Source organism: Erythranthe guttata, chromosome 8 (genome assembly GCF_056151865.1).
Source record: "Erythranthe guttata isolate IM_541 chromosome 8, IM_541, whole genome shotgun sequence".
NCBI classification, from domain to species: Eukaryota; Viridiplantae; Streptophyta; class Magnoliopsida; order Lamiales; family Phrymaceae; genus Erythranthe; species Erythranthe guttata.
The window spans coordinates 6,699,436-6,718,040 of NC_142540.1; the positions used below are offsets into that span (position 1 = coordinate 6,699,436).

The 18,605-nt window shown below is 35.8% G+C and overlaps 1 protein-coding gene and 2 pseudogenes across 1 annotated transcript; 1 reads left to right on the forward strand and 2 right to left on the reverse strand.

Annotated features, from left to right (window-relative positions):
- The first annotated feature begins 408 nt into the window (after nucleotides 1–408).
- Nucleotides 409–2,043, forward strand: LOC148768405 (pelargonidin 3-O-(6-caffeoylglucoside) 5-O-(6-O-malonylglucoside) 4'''-malonyltransferase pseudogene; annotated as a pseudogene).
- An 8,470-nt stretch (nucleotides 2,044–10,513) lies between these two features.
- On the reverse strand, nucleotides 10,514–11,873 carry LOC148768406 (uncharacterized). Its single transcript, XM_088821190.1, has 4 exons — nucleotides 11,847–11,873; nucleotides 11,270–11,511; nucleotides 10,712–11,152; nucleotides 10,514–10,634 (listed from the first exon to the last, which is right to left on the reverse strand). The coding sequence occupies exons 1-4, from the start codon at nucleotides 11,871–11,873 to the stop codon at nucleotides 10,514–10,516; spliced, it is 831 nt and encodes a 276-aa protein (XP_088677316.1).
- Nucleotides 11,874–13,362: 1,489 nt separating this feature from the next.
- LOC105973208 (la-related protein 6A-like) lies at nucleotides 13,363–14,503 on the reverse strand (annotated as a pseudogene).
- Nucleotides 14,504–18,605: the final 4,102 nt, after the last annotated feature.

Genomic DNA, 18,605 nt, shown 5'->3' on the forward strand with positions numbered 1-18,605 from the left:
CATCTTCTTCCCCTCTCCAGATCTGCTCCTCACCAAATAAAAAAAAAATAATAAATAAATAAAACAAACAAAAACCAGCAATTCATCTTCATAACCTTCCCATTTGCAAAAGAAGAAAAAAGGACCAAAGTTGTTTCCCCCATCTAATCTACCAAATTTTATTAGTATTTCAATTTCTAAACAATTAAATTAAAAATCTAATATTAAAAATAAGAAAAAAATCAGAAAAAGAAACAAAGAATGAAAATTCTGGAAAAACTTGGCCGCTCCATCTCCGACAACACCACCATCGTCTTCCCACTCTGAAATTGAATTCCAAAATACAATAAACCAAAAATTTCAAAATGTCTAAAAATGTCAATATTCCCATTTTACCCCCCAACTCTCACTATAAAAGAGAAGCCCCAACAAAGTTGGAACCATCAACCAAGATTTCTATTTTCCTTCACCCATCCATTACATTTAATTTAACCATGAAAGTGAATATAGTTAGCACCAAGTTGATAAAACCATGCACCCCAACTCCTCAAAGCCTTAGAAATCACAAGATATCTTTCATGGATAATCTTAACCCTCCAATGAATGTTGGAGTCATTCTCCTATATGACAACTCAATATCACCAAACAATCCAAAACAAACAACAACTCATTTTCAAGAATCACTATCCAAAATTCTACCCCAATTCTACCCACTCGCGGGAAGATACATCAAGAAGGATCACTCAGTCGACTGCGATGATTCGGGCGCCGAATTCGTAGAAGCACAAGTTGCTGACGATGTGACGCTAAGTGATGTCATTCTGGCATCCAAAGGGACTTGAAGTTGCTAAACGATTATTTTCTCCCACCTAAATTTCACCAAGTGGACGAATCTCCCACCGACCCACTCCTCTCGATTCGGATCACAAGGTTCAAGTGCGGCGGGCTCGTTGTCAGCGTCAGTGTTTCTCATAGAATTTTCGACGCGTCTTCCGTGGGGACTTTCCTCGCTGTTTGGTCGAACGCCAACAAAAATCCAGGGATGGTGGGGAGCATCAAAATCCGACCAAGTTTCGACACGCCACCTGAGTTTTTTTCGGGCAGCTACATTAGTCGAGGCGATCCTATAAAAACGTGTTGGGATCCCAACATTGTCGTCAAGAGGTTTTTGTTTCACAAGGAGGCTATAACGAGATTGAGATCAAAATTGAGGTTGCCAGAAAACTCGAGAGTGCGCGTGGTGTCCGCGGTCATAGCGGAGGCCATGATCGGAGTGGATCGGGCGAAGCACAGCGGGAAATTGAGAGCTTGCCTCATCGCTCAGGCGGTCAACATGCGTGGGAGAACATTTCCGCTTCTTCCCAAACATTCCTGTCGGAATTGGGTAATACTGTCGCCCACACGGTGCATGATTCCAAACACCGTTGTTGGGAATAATAATAATAATATTCAAGAATTGGTTGATATTCTAGGCGACAGTCTTGAAAAAACCGTCGCTGATTGTGCTGAATTATTTTCTCCAACGGGTCGGGATGTGAAATGTATAATTATGGAGCGCCCTTTGGTGAATGTGAGGGGAAAATCGATGGGGGGAGAGGTGAATGTTTTTGCTTTTAGCGACTGGAGCAAGTTTGGATTTTACGAAGCGGATTTTGGATGGGGGAAGCCCGTGGTGGCGGGAATCGGGGCGTTTTCTCGACCGAACATAATTGTACTTATGGATAGCAAAGAGGGTGGTGGATTGGAGGCGTGGGTGCATTTGAATCGTAATGACATGCCTTACTTCGAGGAGGACGACCAAATTAAACTATTTGCAACCTAATTAAGATATTGGAAACCAAATTACCGGGTCCGGATCTAGTCAATGATTGTTTACATTTTGTGTGGTTTGCTTGCACGAGAGTGGTGATCTACTTAGTGCTCATATATATGTAATTAGTTGTGTGTTAATTCCTTCCTTATAATTTTGTTTGGACTTTTTTCGAGAATATTAATTGATTTGTATGTAATTATTTATTTCAGTTGATATTTTACGATATATGCATCCTTTTCTATCCGTTATAATTCGCCCGGCTTTTGAATGATTGTAAAAAGTCCTCTCAAAATGCTAAAAAGTCCGTACGATGCAATCTCATTTAGCACATAATCTCATTTAACTGTCGGAGACAGTAATTTAACTGTTAATTGACTTTTTTTTGTTTAAATATTTTAATTAATATTACTGTATTCGTTGCTAAATTATTGTCTCCAGCAGTTGTTTAACTGTCGGAGACAGTAATTTAACTGTTAATTGACTTTTTTTTCTTAAAAAAAATATTTTTAATTACTATTTCTGTCTTGGCTGCTAAATTACTGTCCACAGTAGTTATTTAACTGTCGGAGACAATAATTTAACTTTTAATCGACTTTTTTTTCTTTCTTTTTTCTTAAAATAAATTATTTTAATTAATATTAGTGCCTTGGCTGTTAAATTACTGTCTTCAACAATAATTTAACTGTCTTAGACAATAATATTAATAATATTACTGCTCGGTAAATAATATTCATAATATTACTGTCCCAAACATTAATATTACTGTCTGAGACAGTAATTTAGTAGCCAAGTCAGTAATATTAATTAAAATATTTTTTTCTAAGAAAAAAAATTTTGAAAAAAAAAAAATTAACGCCGGACACCGGCGGTCAACGGTGGTTGACCGGCCGGAAATTTTTTTTCAGAAAAAGAGTTTTCAAAAAAAAAAAAAAAAATCAACGCCGGAATCTGGCCGGGAAATGTGTAATATTAAGGAAGTTAGAGCTTAATGGATGGAATTGATAAGAATTATATTATGGATGATATTTTAGACTAAAGACATGGAGATGAGTTTATTTGAAAGACTGTTTTTTTTGTACACCAATATGCATTTAAGTCCATTATGATGAGCCTTTTGCCATTCGTCCTAAAAAAATTTGAATCTTATGGTGGTTTCTTCCATTTTTTTGAAGAGATAAAAATATCTTGGTCAGGCCGAAATTTGAAAAACAATATGGTAATAAACTGATTGTTAATTAATATAAATTAATAGTGAATTATGACATAAAACTATTATTATATTATTAACTATTGGTAAATATAACATGGACAAGTTTAAATCAATGTCAATTTTGTAACAAATAATCTAAATGCACGTACAATAATATTAATGAAAAAAATGATACTAACATGACATTGTAAAATTTGTTTTTAATTATCTTACCGTATATTGTTATTAAAAATATAATTAAAAAAATCTTTCTTTAGTTAGTTAATATCAAATTTATTGGTACGAAGAATTTTTATCAAACTCCGAATTTTGATTATCTACGCTTACTAGTAAAAAGATAGTTTATAAAATTCATATTTTTATCTATGCCCGTTAGTAATAATTATACGGGTTTATTTGAGGTAGCTCCCTCACTAATTTACATAATATAGGATAAGTTCAAGTTGTTTTTTTTTTTTTTTTTTTTTTTTTTTTTTTTTTTTTTGAGTAAAATCCAGTAGTTGTAAATTTCATTTGATATAAACTAAATAATTAGTTGGGCATATTACAAATAAGCCCATCAATGGATACTTATTTATAAATATGCATGGTCCAGACAAAAAAGATCTTTTACAAAAAAATCCACCAATTGTTCAGCGATTTGCAAAGACTAAACTAGCCCCTCACATTTTAATATACTACAATTTCATCATTTAATTTAATTTCACCTCAATTTGACCCAATTTCACAAATTATTCAAGTTTGATCCAAAACCCAATTTTGAGTACAATTTCGCCGTCGCCGTTGTTGTCTGTCGGTCTCTGGCGTTGAATTTTTCGATATTTTTTTTCTTCTTCTGCCGTCGCTTACCGGCGGTTAACGCCGTTCTCCGACGGCGTTACCTTTTTTTTTTTTTCTTTTTTTTTTGAATTTTCTTAACATCTTTTTGTCTCCGTTTAAACAACAGTATTGTTGTAGTTGACAGTAATATTGACTATATTACTGTTAAACACAATAATATTAACTATACTACAATTTTACACAGTAATATTGCTATATTAATCTCTATCACAGTAATATTAACACAACAAAACTCGTTATTATTAATAGAGTAATATTAATATGTTGACCGTTCAACAAGGTAAATATAATAAAATGCCAAAAGAATTAATATTGATGTGGTTGACAGTAATATTACTGTAACAACAGTAATATTACCGTCAACCACAGTAATATTATTGTATTTATAATAATAGACAGTAATAAAATTACGTTACTCGATCAACCACGGCCGGCCCTAGCTCACCAAGGGCCCTGGGCGAATTTTATTTTTTTGTGCCCTTGTATAATATTGGACTGACTGCAGTGAAGAATTCTTATAACTCCGATCTCCTATTTTTTAATAGTTCGTTTTACAAGAATGAACTTTTGATGTTGATTTTATACTAGAACTAAAATTACTACTCTCCTATGGGGTTAACCATACATTCATAATAATTCAACTAAAGTATTTAGATATGGTTCATGAATCAAGAAGTTTCAATGCATATAGTTATAAAATAAAGAAAGAAATTTACATTAAATCATATTAGTCTTTGTCTTCCAATAAAAAAACAACAAAAAAATGATTATTAAGAAAAATAAAGAAAAATGTGTTACAATTATAATAGTACAATTTTTTTTGAAAAAAAACAGTGTACAATTATAAAAAAAATTTAATTGAAAGGTATATCGATATAAGTCTTTCTATTAATACGATAAAAGAATATTGAAGAGAAATAAATTATCCGATCTTATAAAAAAATAGAATTCTATTTGTTTGAAGAGAGATGAGTGAAAAGGAGATGTGTGGAGAGAGAAAATGAGAAGGAGAAATAATAATATTTAAGAAATAATTATTTACAAAAATAAGAAAAAAGAACAGAAAAAAAAAAAAAAATGTGCCTGCACGTGGGAGAGAGAAAGTAATCTCGTGATATTCTCGTGCTACGTGTCGGTTTCTTAAGAATTAATGATTTTTTTTGTTTTTGTAAAACAAAAACTAGACTATAGAAAGGGTGTTACTATTTGCAGCGGGACTTTTACTGAAATTGACTTATTTGCAGCGGTACCTTTCTCATTTTAATTTTTCCAACTTTCAATTTCTCTCTCCTATTCCCAAACACTCTCTAGAAATTTGAATTTCGTAAAATTTTTCGACATTCAAACCGTACAAACGAGGCTCGATTCCGGTAAGTTTTTGATTTTCTACTACTTTTAATTATTTTTATTTCCAATTTAGGTAAAAACACGTGTTTAGGAATAGATCTAGCAAATTTCGGAAAAAAAAAAAATTTACGGCACCCGTGTTCTGGAGCACGGGAACTCGAAGAACATTGAAGTTCCCGTGCTCTGCAGAACGGAGACCTCAAGAATTCTTGAATTCTCTGTTCTGCAGAACACGGGAACTTCAATGTTCTTCGAGTTCGCGTGCCCCAGAACACGGGTGCTTCAAATATTCGTTCTCTACAAAACGGGAGTTCCAAACTGTTTTTGAAATTTAAATTTCCGAAAAAAAAAAAAAAAAAAAAAAAAAAAATTATTCAAGATTCCCGTCTTGAAGGACACAGGAACTTGAAGTTTTTTGAGTTTCCCGTGTTCTGGGGAACGGGAACTTGAAAATTTTTGAGTTTCCCGTTCTGCAGAACACGGGATTTTGAAAAATCTTCAAGTTCCCGTGTTCAACAGAACGGGAAATTCAAACTAATTTTAATTTTTTTTTAATTTTTTTTTAATTATTTTATTTAATTTGTCTTTTTTATCTTTTACAGATGGCACGTCTGGACAAGGGGAAAGGGCTTATGGGTTCTTCTTCGAGTTCGGATAAATTTCCGAAGATTAAATTTCGGTATGGCGGGCAAGGCGCGACGGAAGCCGAGGCGGAAGCGGAGCGCATTCGTATGACTGCATCTCATCGTCGTAGGAGAGTTATGGAGCGCGACACTGATTTACCCGTCGTGGACGAGATTCCCCACATAGATCATAGTTCTAGATCTATGGCGGGTAGCATTCGATCTGTAGGGGCAGATTCTCGTATCCCCTACGAGGGACACGAGGAGGAGCATGACCATGTTGAGAGCGATTTTGATGATGTTCCCGTCCCAGCCGCGCGCGCACGTAAGTCTCAGTACGAGTTTGACACTTTTAGTGGCCCACTTGAGTTACATGGTCCGGCTCCAGGAGGACCGACTGATTGGAGGATGATTCCTAGTTTCAAGAGTCATATTGCGTACTACATTTGGGCAGGACATGTAAGTTTAAATATATTTATTTTTATATATTTTAAATATATTTATTTTAATATATTTTGTCTAATTAAATTAGAAATTCTACAGGAGCGCAGCGTGGGGCGATGTGAGTCAAGGATTACTGCGCTTAATGCTTTTAAGAAACATGAGTTGAAGCAACTCATGGCTCCTTACGGGCAGGATGAGTTAGAGCTACTGGAGGCATCTGGCCTAGACTCACTCGATTACTTCTACATAAAAAATGTAGACAAGGGACTCATGGGGGCATTTATAGAGAGGTGGCAGCCGGAAACGAACAGTTTCCACATGCCTTGGGGTGAGATGACGATCACCCTACACGATGTCCATTTGATTTTGGGGTTGCGTGTTGACTGTCTAGCGGTGCACGGTGATTCTGTTGAGGAGAGGCCTATGTGTGAGCTGTTGCTAACTAAGGTTCTTGATTTGGACATGGTCGAGGCGCATGCCAAGCTCGGCAATAGTGGGATAAAATGGTCGGAGTTTGTGGAGCGTGTGCGCAGTCGGTCCCGAACTTGTCGGCAGAAGGTGGTAGGATATTTGACGTTTTTGATCGGTATGGCTTTGTTTCCCGACCGGAGTGTAGACAGGTTCAAGCCAACGTGGATGAGATATTCTTCCGATCTCGAGCACGTCGGCGAGTATGCTTGGGGTGCAGCTGTATTGGCTCATTTATACCGACAGTTGGGCTTGGCTAGTAGGGCCCACGTGAAGGGGTTACAGGGTTGCACGTTACTCCTCCAGGTATTTAAGTAAACTTTTAATATAATATATTATACTCAATAGATTATGTTTAATAATATATTAATTGAATATAATATACTATAATTTAATATAATATATTAAATATTATTATTGATATAATATACTATAATTTATTAAATATTAAATATTATTATTGATATACTATAATTTAATATAATATATTTTTGATCGGTATATACTATAATTTAATATAATATGTTATTATAATTAGTATAACGTAGGTAGTTATATACTATAGCCTCAACAGTACATTAATTTAATATAATATATTGTGATTTAATATAATATTAATCTAATATAGTCTCGTTTATTTGTAGTGCTGGATTTACGAGTACTTTCGCCCTTTCCGAGCACCTATTAATTCGGATTATAGGGAGATGCAGCCTCGTTTCCTGAAATGGAAACCATGCAAGGGTATTTCGGACTTGCTCTCGGTCCGAAGGATGCTTGATGATATGCAGGCCGATCAGGTATGTATTTTAATTGTTGAATTTATTTATTATTAATTATTATGTAAATGTAATTTTTATTACGTTAATCTAATTTTCCAGATTGACTGGATGTCTTACGGGCCGCACGTACATAGACGCGTTCCGCGTACATTATATTATGGGTGCATACAGTTTATGGAGATTGTCGAGCCATATTTACCGGATCGCGTCCTTCGGCAGTTTGGCTTTAGACAGACCATACCGCAGTGCTACATCCAGTCCAGAGAGCCGTGCCTACGTGGTCCGCTTGGAGGACAGACATACCAGGTACGGTATGATCCGCCAGGGCAGGAGTGGATGGACCTGGCTACCAGCTCGATTATGTTGGACGGTAGGACATTAGCCTGGCCGCCGTCTGAGACTGCCACTCGGTACATGGAGTGGTACGTTCCTCGTACTCATCAGTACGTGATCAACCGGGATCCAGCGCCAGAAGGACCACCGCCACTCGTACGCCCCCCTCCTATTCAGCCGGACTTTTATGACATTGTGCGTATCATCCATCCGCACATGCACGAGATACCCCAGCATCTACGTGTCCAGTTACAGCCTCGTGTGGAGCCACATGCACGTTTTCTAGGTTTATCCCCCACTAGAGATTCCGACGACGACGACTTTATGGAGATGCCACCACCGCGTCGGCGACCGGGTGGGACGAGTGGCATTTCGAGGAGCTCTAGGGGTAGACAGTAGACGGCTTTTGTTTGACATTTATTTGTTTTTTCTGACATTTGGCTATGTTTTGTATTTGTTTGACATTTATGTTATTTTTGTGTGACTATTTTATGTATGTTATTTTTGTTTGACTATTTTATTTATGTTATATTTGTTTTGGGTTTAATTTCAAATACATTCCAACCAACATAATATAATATAATACAAGGTCCAAACATACGAACTAAAATAAAATATAATACAAGGTCCAAACATACCAACTAAAATAAAATAATACAAGGTCCAAATACATATCAACTAAAATAAAATAATACAAGGTCAAGGTCCAAATACATACCAACTAAAATAAAATAATACAAGGTCCAAATACATACCAACTAAAATAAAATAATACAAGGTCCAAATACATACCAACTAAAATAAAATGCCTATCCCAACCTAGATAAACGACGCCACATGTATAGGCGTTCTTCGAACATTTCCGACAAGTGGGAAAGATTTGCGGCTCTAACATGTCGTCACTGTGGAGTGATAGGTGGTAGAGGACAATTAACCGGTAACTGGATAAGGACAAAATGGTTTCCTAACAACACCATATGGATCATATGGGATAATTCACCCGGACCAACTAGAGGTAAGTAGGTTATATTTCCGCCAATGGCGTATAAGACCAAAGCCGCATTGTATTTAGTCGCTATCGACATTCCCATATCCGGAAATGACATCCATTTGTCCCGACTGCACGGTCCTTCTTGCCAATCGCATTTTTCTATCCATCGGATGACTTCATCTTGACCATTTTGCGATGCGTACGTACCAAAATGCTCGTACATATCGGCAATCAAATCTCTCCTTACACGACTCCATCTGTTCTGATCTCGGAACACTGCTTCTGCAACACATCTGTACCCACAATTTCCATCTGCTATAACATTAACATACGACACAATAGATCCCGCCACAAAACCTGGGATGTAAGATCTGAAATTGAGCTCATCGCCCGGTTCCTTTCGAGGCATTGGCGTACGATTCTGATTGACAGTGGATTCATCACTTGATCTACCACTCCCTCGACCCCGCCCCCGTCCACGACCAGAACCGGGATCGGTTACTTTCGATGGTGGGGTTCCGGTAGAAGTACTTTTTCGACCCTTAGAACCTGCAGACGATTTACCCTTTTCTTCACCAGTAGACGGCTTCCGCTGGAATGTTGGGAACTCCCAACCGGATTTATCTCTCTTCGTCGGTTTATCCTTTGGCCTTCCTTTCGGTATAACATATGCAGGCTCTGCCAAGTGGATGGTGTCTGGATGAATAGTGCTATTCATGTAATCAGCAGTCATCTTTTGAGTCATATAATCTTTTTTCTAACACTTCCGTGGCTAGTCTGATTATTCGGTCTCTCATATTTGTTTCACGATCCATCTGTGCTTCAGGTATTTCTGGTTCTTCAACGTGCATGGTACTCCAAAATGGATGTAGATCCATACATATAAATTTATCACGTTGCTGGATTTTCAACGCAATTCGGCATGCACAAGGAAGTGCATGAGTATCCCACAAAACGTGATCACAAAGAGATGGGTCTTCAAACCCCGGTTTTTTGAGCTCATCATCAAGCAAATTTAATGCTTGATGTGTGACTTTGCATATCAAACCCTGAAATACCGGATACGATGATGAGTGCAATCGGATTAAACTGCATTTTGAAAACTCACCCTTGATCTTGGTTAGTTGATACTCAACCCCGGAGTCGAGCTGATATTGAATGGTGTTCACACCACCGGTAGAAGCATTAATCCAACCCTTCGACGATTTATGAGCACTTTCCACCCTGTTAATAGCCATTAAAATAACAACTAATAAATAAAAACGCCCACAATATAATATAAAATACAAGACGATAATGAAACCCAACATACCTAGATGTCGACGTGTTCCCAAAATGCAAAATCTTATTAGTCCATGCTTTGACGAATTTGTGCTTGTAAATTAGCCAAGTATCGTTAAGGTATGATATCAATTTGGGGAAACAACCATAGCGTCTAACCATTTCCTCGTAATTATCATTGTAATCTTCTTCTGTTTTTGATTCCACTAATTTTGCCCACTGTATGCGCCGAAATATAAGCCCGTGTTTAGTACTACCAATAAATCTCGATGCATTTTTTCAACGTTTCTATTGATGTGAAACAAACACAAGCGGAATCTGGAAATATTAGAGGCATTGCTTTGATAAATTCCGATTCACGATCCGTCAATATCACATTAGGTACCAGCCCCCCCAATGCACATTTCAAACAACGCAAAGCCATTCGTATGTGTTTGCATCTTCATGTGACATGAAAGCAACAGCAATTGTAAAATTCTTACCAACAGGAGTGATTCCAATTATTTCCAAAAGTGGCATCTCATACCTACGTAAATACATAAATATCAAATGCAATCAATCAATGTAAAATAGCACAATAATAAATACTAATTAACAACATACCTATTGGTTTTGTAAGTGCAGTCCATCAATATAACGTGAGAGAATAACCGCAAAAGTTTCAACGAAATAAGAGCAGCGAACATCAAATCAGTAAGTGTATCATCAGCTTCATTACTTCGATACCAATATTCATATCCATATTCTTGAAGGTTCGACATCACGTGTTGTATCACAGTCTTCCCTGCCATATTCTCTTTTTTCATCTTCTCAAGTTGGTTGTAGACATGTTTCACACTCGTTGATGTCTGTGGATTATCCTTTCTCAATCGATCCATAATTAATGTCGGCTTCACGTGGCTCCTTCTAAGTAACTTCACTCCCTCGTATTCTTCTGGTGTCAAACGACTATCCGGTCCTTGTCCGGTAGGATACGGTAGTATCGGGTGAGTGTGAGTGCCACTTTTTAAATTCATTCGCCATAGTCCATCGTTTGAATTTTTGCTACAGTGTATACGAAAAGGACATCCACATTTTTTTGTTCCCACATTCCGTGGTATCGCACCTACGGTTCGTTTTTCACGTCCCTCCCCAGACAAATGACATCTAATTACTACATACACGTTTTTCTTGCTTGAAGTTACTATCAATCGATGACCATGAGTAGCAGCCATTTTTTTTGCCCATTCCACTAATTCTTTCCCAGTTTCAAACTCAACACCTACATTGAAATGTTGACTGTGATCCTCAGAAGTTGTTGGTGTGTCTTGAGGAACATCGAAACACATGTTGGGATCCTCGTACTCGTCGTACGCTTTGTCACGATCAGTTGTAAACTCATCGTCAAAATCACCTTCAGTACCCTATTAAGATATAACAAGTAATAATTAGTATATAAATAACAATATTAAAAAAAAAAAAAAAAAAAAAACATTAGGGGTTCCCGTGCCGGAGGGCACAGTGGTTTACTATTCCCGTCCGCCAGGGCACGGGAGTCTCAAACATCCGTCCTCTATGGCACGGGAGCACAATATTCCCGTGCTCCACAAGACGGGACCTGTATTTACAATTTTTTTTTTTTTTTATAGTGCTCCCGTGCTGTACAGCACGGGAATCCCTAATTTTTGGGGTTCCCGTGCTACACAGCACGTTAGACCCGACGAAAAACTAAAAAAATCCGCTACTTTCTTCGATTTACCTCGTAAAACTCGTCAGGATCGGCCATATTGTTATACGTTGTCGTCGGGCAGTCGATTTATCAAAAAAACACGAAAATCTTAATTCTCGACTTTTTTTAGTTGAGAGCGTTTTGAGAAACTCAAAACGTTGGAAAAGTTGAAATGAAAAGGTATCGCTGCAAATAAGCCAATTTCAGTAAAAGTCCCGCTACAATTAGCATTTCAGCTATAGAAAACACAGTTACTATTTGAAAATGGGCCCCATGCACGACTGGGCCTGGGCGGTCGTCCCAGTAGTCTTGGGCCAGGGTCGCCCCTGCCGTCAACAACTCAAACAAAATAAAAAAATTCAGAAAAAGAATAATATGATGTGACTGATAGTAATATTATTGTGTTTACAATTATTTTACTGTCAACGAGAGTAATATAATTACGTTGACTTGTCAATAAATCAAACAAAATAAATAAATAAATAAAAGTCAAAAAAATAATATTATTGTCGGTGACTCTAATTGTATAGTCAACAACAGTACAATTACGTTAATGTACTGTCAGTGACAATACAATTACGTTAATATAGTATTAACTGTCAGTGATAATATAATTACTGTTAATGACAGTACAATTACGATCAACGTTTAGCGGTGGGAGTAAAAATACGGATAAAAATCTTTAGGAAAAAAATCGAAAAAGTCAAACGCCGGAGACCGACGGTCAACGCCGGAGACCGACGGTCAACGCCGGAGACCGACGGTCAACGCCGGGAACCAACGGTTGAAGAAGCAAACCACAAAAGAAAAGAAAATCGAAAAAGTCAATACCGGAAACCGGCGGCAAAAAAATAATTTCAGGAAAATATTTTTTTTCCAAAAAAAATCAAGATTGAAATTTTAGTGGTCAAAATTGATTAAAATTGAGGTTACAATTAAGAATTGGATGTAAAGGGTTGGAGGTAATTTTGTCCTATACATTAATTTTTCCTTATTTATAATACATATTTAAGGGATCGACTTATTAGCGAAAGAGATATAACCCATGAATCTATAATAATAAAGTGGTTGGTCAGGACTTATGCATAAAAATCCCTAATTAGTTTATACCCTTTTTACCCTTTCAAACCCTAATTATGGTTTGTTTTACATTTTTTTGGATTATTATTTTTTTTTCCACTGTTTTTTTTTTTACGTTTTGTTTTCAGCAGTGGCCTAGGTGGCCAGAGTCCGGTTAGCTGACTCAACATTAGTTAACTTCAATTACTTGACATTCATTATTTTTTATCTTTTTATTTTATTTTATTAATTTTTTAATTTTTTATTCTGGCGGCGAGTTATCGGAACTATGGTTAGCATAGTCAACATTAGTTAACTTCAACATTAGTTGATTGACAAAACTTTCACTTTTTTTTTTTTTTTGAAAGAAATAATTGACACTTATATATTAGAACGTGGGCCAACTGACACATGCTAATTTGCTCCAACCGTTAAAATCAACTTACAGGACAAAACAATTATAACTTATATATAAGCATCGTTGTACTTGACCACACTCGAAAATCGAAAGGAAGTGGCAAATATCACGCATTACACAAAAAAACCCCCCACAGATGTTAAACATAGTATTACATAATTGACACCATGGTATACTAACGTTACAAAAAGCAATCAGATATAGAAAAGTTTTCGTTTTATTTTTTTATGGTTGTCTTCAATTGGTGGTAGCCAAAGGGCGTCCCCTGCCCATCGTAAATCCTCTGGTTCCATCTGGCATTTTCGGGCCTGGTGGCGGCTTTGATGGTTCAATCTCATGACTCGTAAATTGTGTTCCATGTCCATGGCCATTTGGACCGTACGTGGTACTGCTGTCTCCTTCCACGTCCTCTGTTTCGACCTTTCTGCCCATTCTTCTCTTTAGCCAAATGCACCTCGTTTTTCTCTCTCGTTAAATGATCCGCATCCTCATCATTATGCAAATCATCATGATGTTCAGTCGAGCAATGATTATCCTCTTTGCATAAAAGCATGCATCTTCCCGTTTATCAGCTTTTCTGCATCAGTGCACTTTTTTGGGTCTTTGGCATCATGTGGGTCCCGAACCGTAATTCTCTTAATGTTTCCAGCTTCACCAAACACTCGACGAAGGTTCTCTACAGAATGATCAACCACTACAGTGCATGCCATTGGATCCTTGATCTCAACCAGCTGAAGAGGATGAAGCCTTTTCACCCTTTTCCCATTAGAACTAACCACAAGAACATCAGATTCCTTCAATTCATTTTCCTGAAGGAAGCAATAACTCCTTAAGGGACAAATCCTTCTACATTGTTTGTAACATACTTCATCAAAAACTTGTCATTCGGCAAATTTTCATCACTCAAGTAATACTCCACCTGCTTGATAATTTTGCGGCGGTGAGATTAATTCGGTGAGCTCAGGGGAACCGACGGGAGAGAAATCGGGATGATCGTCAACATGATCAATATCGTGATCGGACGGTGGAGATGAAGAGGTGGGAATTGGAATCTCATGCCCATGGTTTGGTTCCATTAAGAGGAGAGAGAGAGAGAGAGAGAGAGAGAGAGAGAGAGAGAGAGAGAGAGAGAGAGAAAGAGAGAGAAGGGGCGTCTATAATGGAGAATGGTAAATCCTCCCGCTCTTTTCTTCCCCTTTTCTTCTTTCTCTAACAAAACTTTCACTTTTATTTATATTAAAAACGATGAACTTGACAAATTCCTTTAATTTGTAAATGTACATTCATAGAATGAGCGTTGTAACTAGTATATTAGACTTCGAAATTTAAAGATCATACAGAACCTTTTTAAATTAATAAATTATTAATTTATCGATATAATAATATTTTGGTAAATTAATAAAATATTCCAGTCCCAACATTATTAATTTATAAAGATTTTGACAATATTTGTTCTGTAGACCCCCAATACTTAATTATTTTTTTTAATGGTATTTTATAATTATACTTTTCGAATATTAGTTTTCGTCCCCTCAAAGTTTTTGTAAACATGTGTTTTAACCTTTTATTTTTATATTTTTCTCCATAATTTTATATAAATTATAAATATAAAGTCATATTTAATATAAAAATATAAAATAAAATGGTTAAAATTTTTACCGTTTTAACTAAACTTATAAAATTGTTTTTTGATGTTTTTGGTTTTATCAATACCTCTAAAAAATTTTTACGGTGATGCCTTCGGATCCCCAAAACATTAAGTGAAATACATTATTATAATTATTTGGATTCATTAGATTTTATTTTCTGTATACTTGAATTATGATAAGATTATAATGTATAATATTAATATTAAAAATTAGCAATATAAAACCTATTTTTGCAATGTGTGAAGAAACTAAAAAAAATAATTTGTGAATGTAATTCATAGAATGTGCCTTGTATCTAGTACATTGGATTTGGAAATTTAAAGGTCATACGTAAAACCGCTTTAAATTAATAAATTATTATTTTGTCGATATAAAAATATCTCGCTAAATTAATAAAATATTCCGATCCCAACTTTATTAATTTATAGATGTTTTGTCCTATTGGTTCTGCGGAACCCCCAAGATTTAATTAATCCTTTTTTTATAGGTATTTTATAATTATATTTTTTGAATATTAGTTTGGTCCCCTCAAAGTTTTTGTAAACATAGTTTTAACCCTTTATTTTATTGTTTATGTTTTTTCTCCATAATTTTATATAAATTATAGATATAAAGTCATATTTAATATAAAAATATAAAATAAAATGGTTAACACTTTTACTGTTTTAAGTAAAACTATGAATTTTTTTTCGATTTTTTATTTTTATCAATACCTCTAAAAACTAATCTAGGGTGATGCCTTCGGATACCCAAAACATTAAGTCAAACATTATTATAATTATCTGGATTAATTAGATTTTCTTTTTTTGCATAATTAGATGGGTTGTTTATATGTCGGAAATTGGGAGTCGAGGAATTGATTTTAGAATTGATTTTCTTTCCTCGTCAAATTTGACCCTCCATTTTATTAGATCGCGTCGGAATGCAGCGCTTCCGAAAAACTTCGAAGCTCTACTGAAGATGGTTTTTATGATTCCCTACAGCCCCATTCAACTGTGTAGTGGTGGATGTTTGGTTATTTGCATTAGTAACCCCTTTTGGGGCCTTTTAGATATTTTTTGTAATTTAACTAGCTATATAGGCTTGCTAGTTTTAGGATTATCTTATTTCGCCCCTATTTGGGCCAAATTGTAATTAGAAGAGTCAGGGGAATCCTTGGCTTTTTATTACCATTGTACGGGTACTCTTTTCTTGTGCTAGACCCACAAGGTTTTAACGAGACCCTGATATGTTCCAAGACTTTTAGGAACGAGAATTTGAGGAATGAAGAAAAGAGTATAAGAAAATAGAGATAATCAGAAGATTAAAGAGAAGAATTGTTTCTGCTTTAATTCATATCCCCCTTCTACCGTTTTCTCACCCTAATAAATAGTGTTTACAATAAACTGAATATGTAACTACGCACGAAGAATATGGAAGACACCACAATCACACGTGCAACTAAAATTCTAAATTCATGCAATTTATCTAAAACAAATAAGTTTTATTGAAATAATTAACTAATATACTAAGTTATTATTTCACGTATCATTCCCGCCCGCTCGAAATATCCTTGTCCTCAAGGATATAACCTGGAAATGTGTAAGGGGTCGTTTTGATTGTTTGGTGGATCATAATTTTCGAATGGCACATCCTCGATCATATATAACTGAGGTCGTTGACAACGATGGTTTGGTGTGAATTTTTCGTCGCAATAGTAGCACATGCCTTTCTGTCTCCGTTCACGGGCTTCTTGACCAGTTAACTTTGTGAAGGTGGGTGCCGAGATCTTTGGATTGTCAATTGTTGGCTGGTTGTTTGATGTGGTGGGTGGAGGGCCTAAGATTCCCGGTGTGAAATTGGTTGTGACTCTCGAGCTTGTCGGTGTAGTTTGTGAGCGAATGGGTTGTGGAAATTTTTGTTGCAGCATGTTTCTTTCCTCCACGAGTCTTGCAACGCCTATCGCATCTACTAGAGATTTCGGCTGTTTAATTTTCACGTCAAGGCGAATCTCATCGGAAAGACCTGCAATAAAACAACCGATTAAAAAGTTTTCCGGAAGACCGTTCACTTGGTCGGATAATTTTCGAAGGCCTCCTGATACACAACCACTGTTGTAGTTTGTTTGAGACGCATGAGAGCTTCACAAGGATTTTCATAATCGGTTGGACCAAAGCGGCTCAAAACAACCTTGGAAAACTCGTCCCACGATAAGGGTCCTCGAAACTTTGTTAACCACCGGTGCCACTGCAAGGCAATCCCCTCAAGGTGAAAGGAAGCGAGTTGAACTTGTTGCGTTGCTAGAATATTTTGAAATTCAAAATACTGCTCCGCCTTATATATCCACCCCATGGGATCATCACCAGTAAACCTCGGAAATTGTAGCTTCAGATTTGTACTTTGAAGAAGAGTTGGAGATGCGCGTGTTGTAGCTACGGCTGGATTTTGCTTGCCTGCTTGTGAAGATTCTCCCACAGTAAAGGGGTTAACATTATTGTTGGGAGATTTAGGTTGGTTGGAAGAAGTCCTTAGAGCTTGAAGCTCGGTGAGGACAATTTGAAGGGTATTGTGTATTTGATCGAAATTCGATTCATGTTTGGCAAGGATTTTGAAAACCTCGGTGCGAAATTCGGCATTGGATTTATTTCGAGTTTCCATGGAACATGGCTCTGATACCACTGATATGTTCCAAGACTTTTAGGAACGAGAATTTGAGGAATGAAGAAAAGAGTATAAGAAAATAGAGATAATCAGAAGATTAAAGAGAAGAATTGTTTCTGCATTAATTCATATCCCCCTTCTACCGTTTTCTCACGCTAATAAATAGTGTTTACAATAAACTGAATATGTCACTACCCACTAAGAATATGGAAGACACCACAATCACACGTGCAACTAAAATTCTAAATTCATGCAATTTATCTAGAACAAATAAGTTTTATTGAAATATTCCATTAACTAATATACTAAGTTATTATTTCACGTATCAGGCCCAAACGCCTATTTATAATGGAATAACAAAGTCTTTTTGTCAAAAAAAAAAGGGCAAATTACCAAAACCCCCCTGAGGTAAGGCTGAATAACGAAAATCCCCCCCTTGTTTGCGTAATTACGAAAATCCCCCTTGACTAACGGTTGACCAATTTTTTTTAACAGAAAACGTGAAAAGTCTATTATACCCTTCTGTTAAATATGTAAAAAATAAAAGAAAAAAAACAAATTACGAAAACCCCCCTGAGGTAAGGCGTAATTACGAAAATCCCCCTCAATGGAATATTATGATTTATTTGTATTTAATATATACTTTTTACATTTCGTTTGTTTAAAATTGAAATATAATTAAACAAATATTAAAAATTATTAAAAATATTTTTACCGTAAAATAAGAAATACGAGAATATTTCAAAAATATGTAAACTCGTTTTGATTGAATAAAAAAATATAAAATATATAAAAAAAAAATACAAAACAAGTAAAAAAAATTATGTTACAAGATATGTTTAATTATTTTATATATTCTTTTTGTATATTTTTAATAATTATAAAATGAAGAAATACGTTATAGTTTTAAAATTAAAATAACTACGTTTTTTAAGTATTATAAGCCCCCCTACGGTGTTACTTTTGACGAAAAAATATAATAAAACATTGACAATTACCATAATATTAAAAAAACTATTAAAA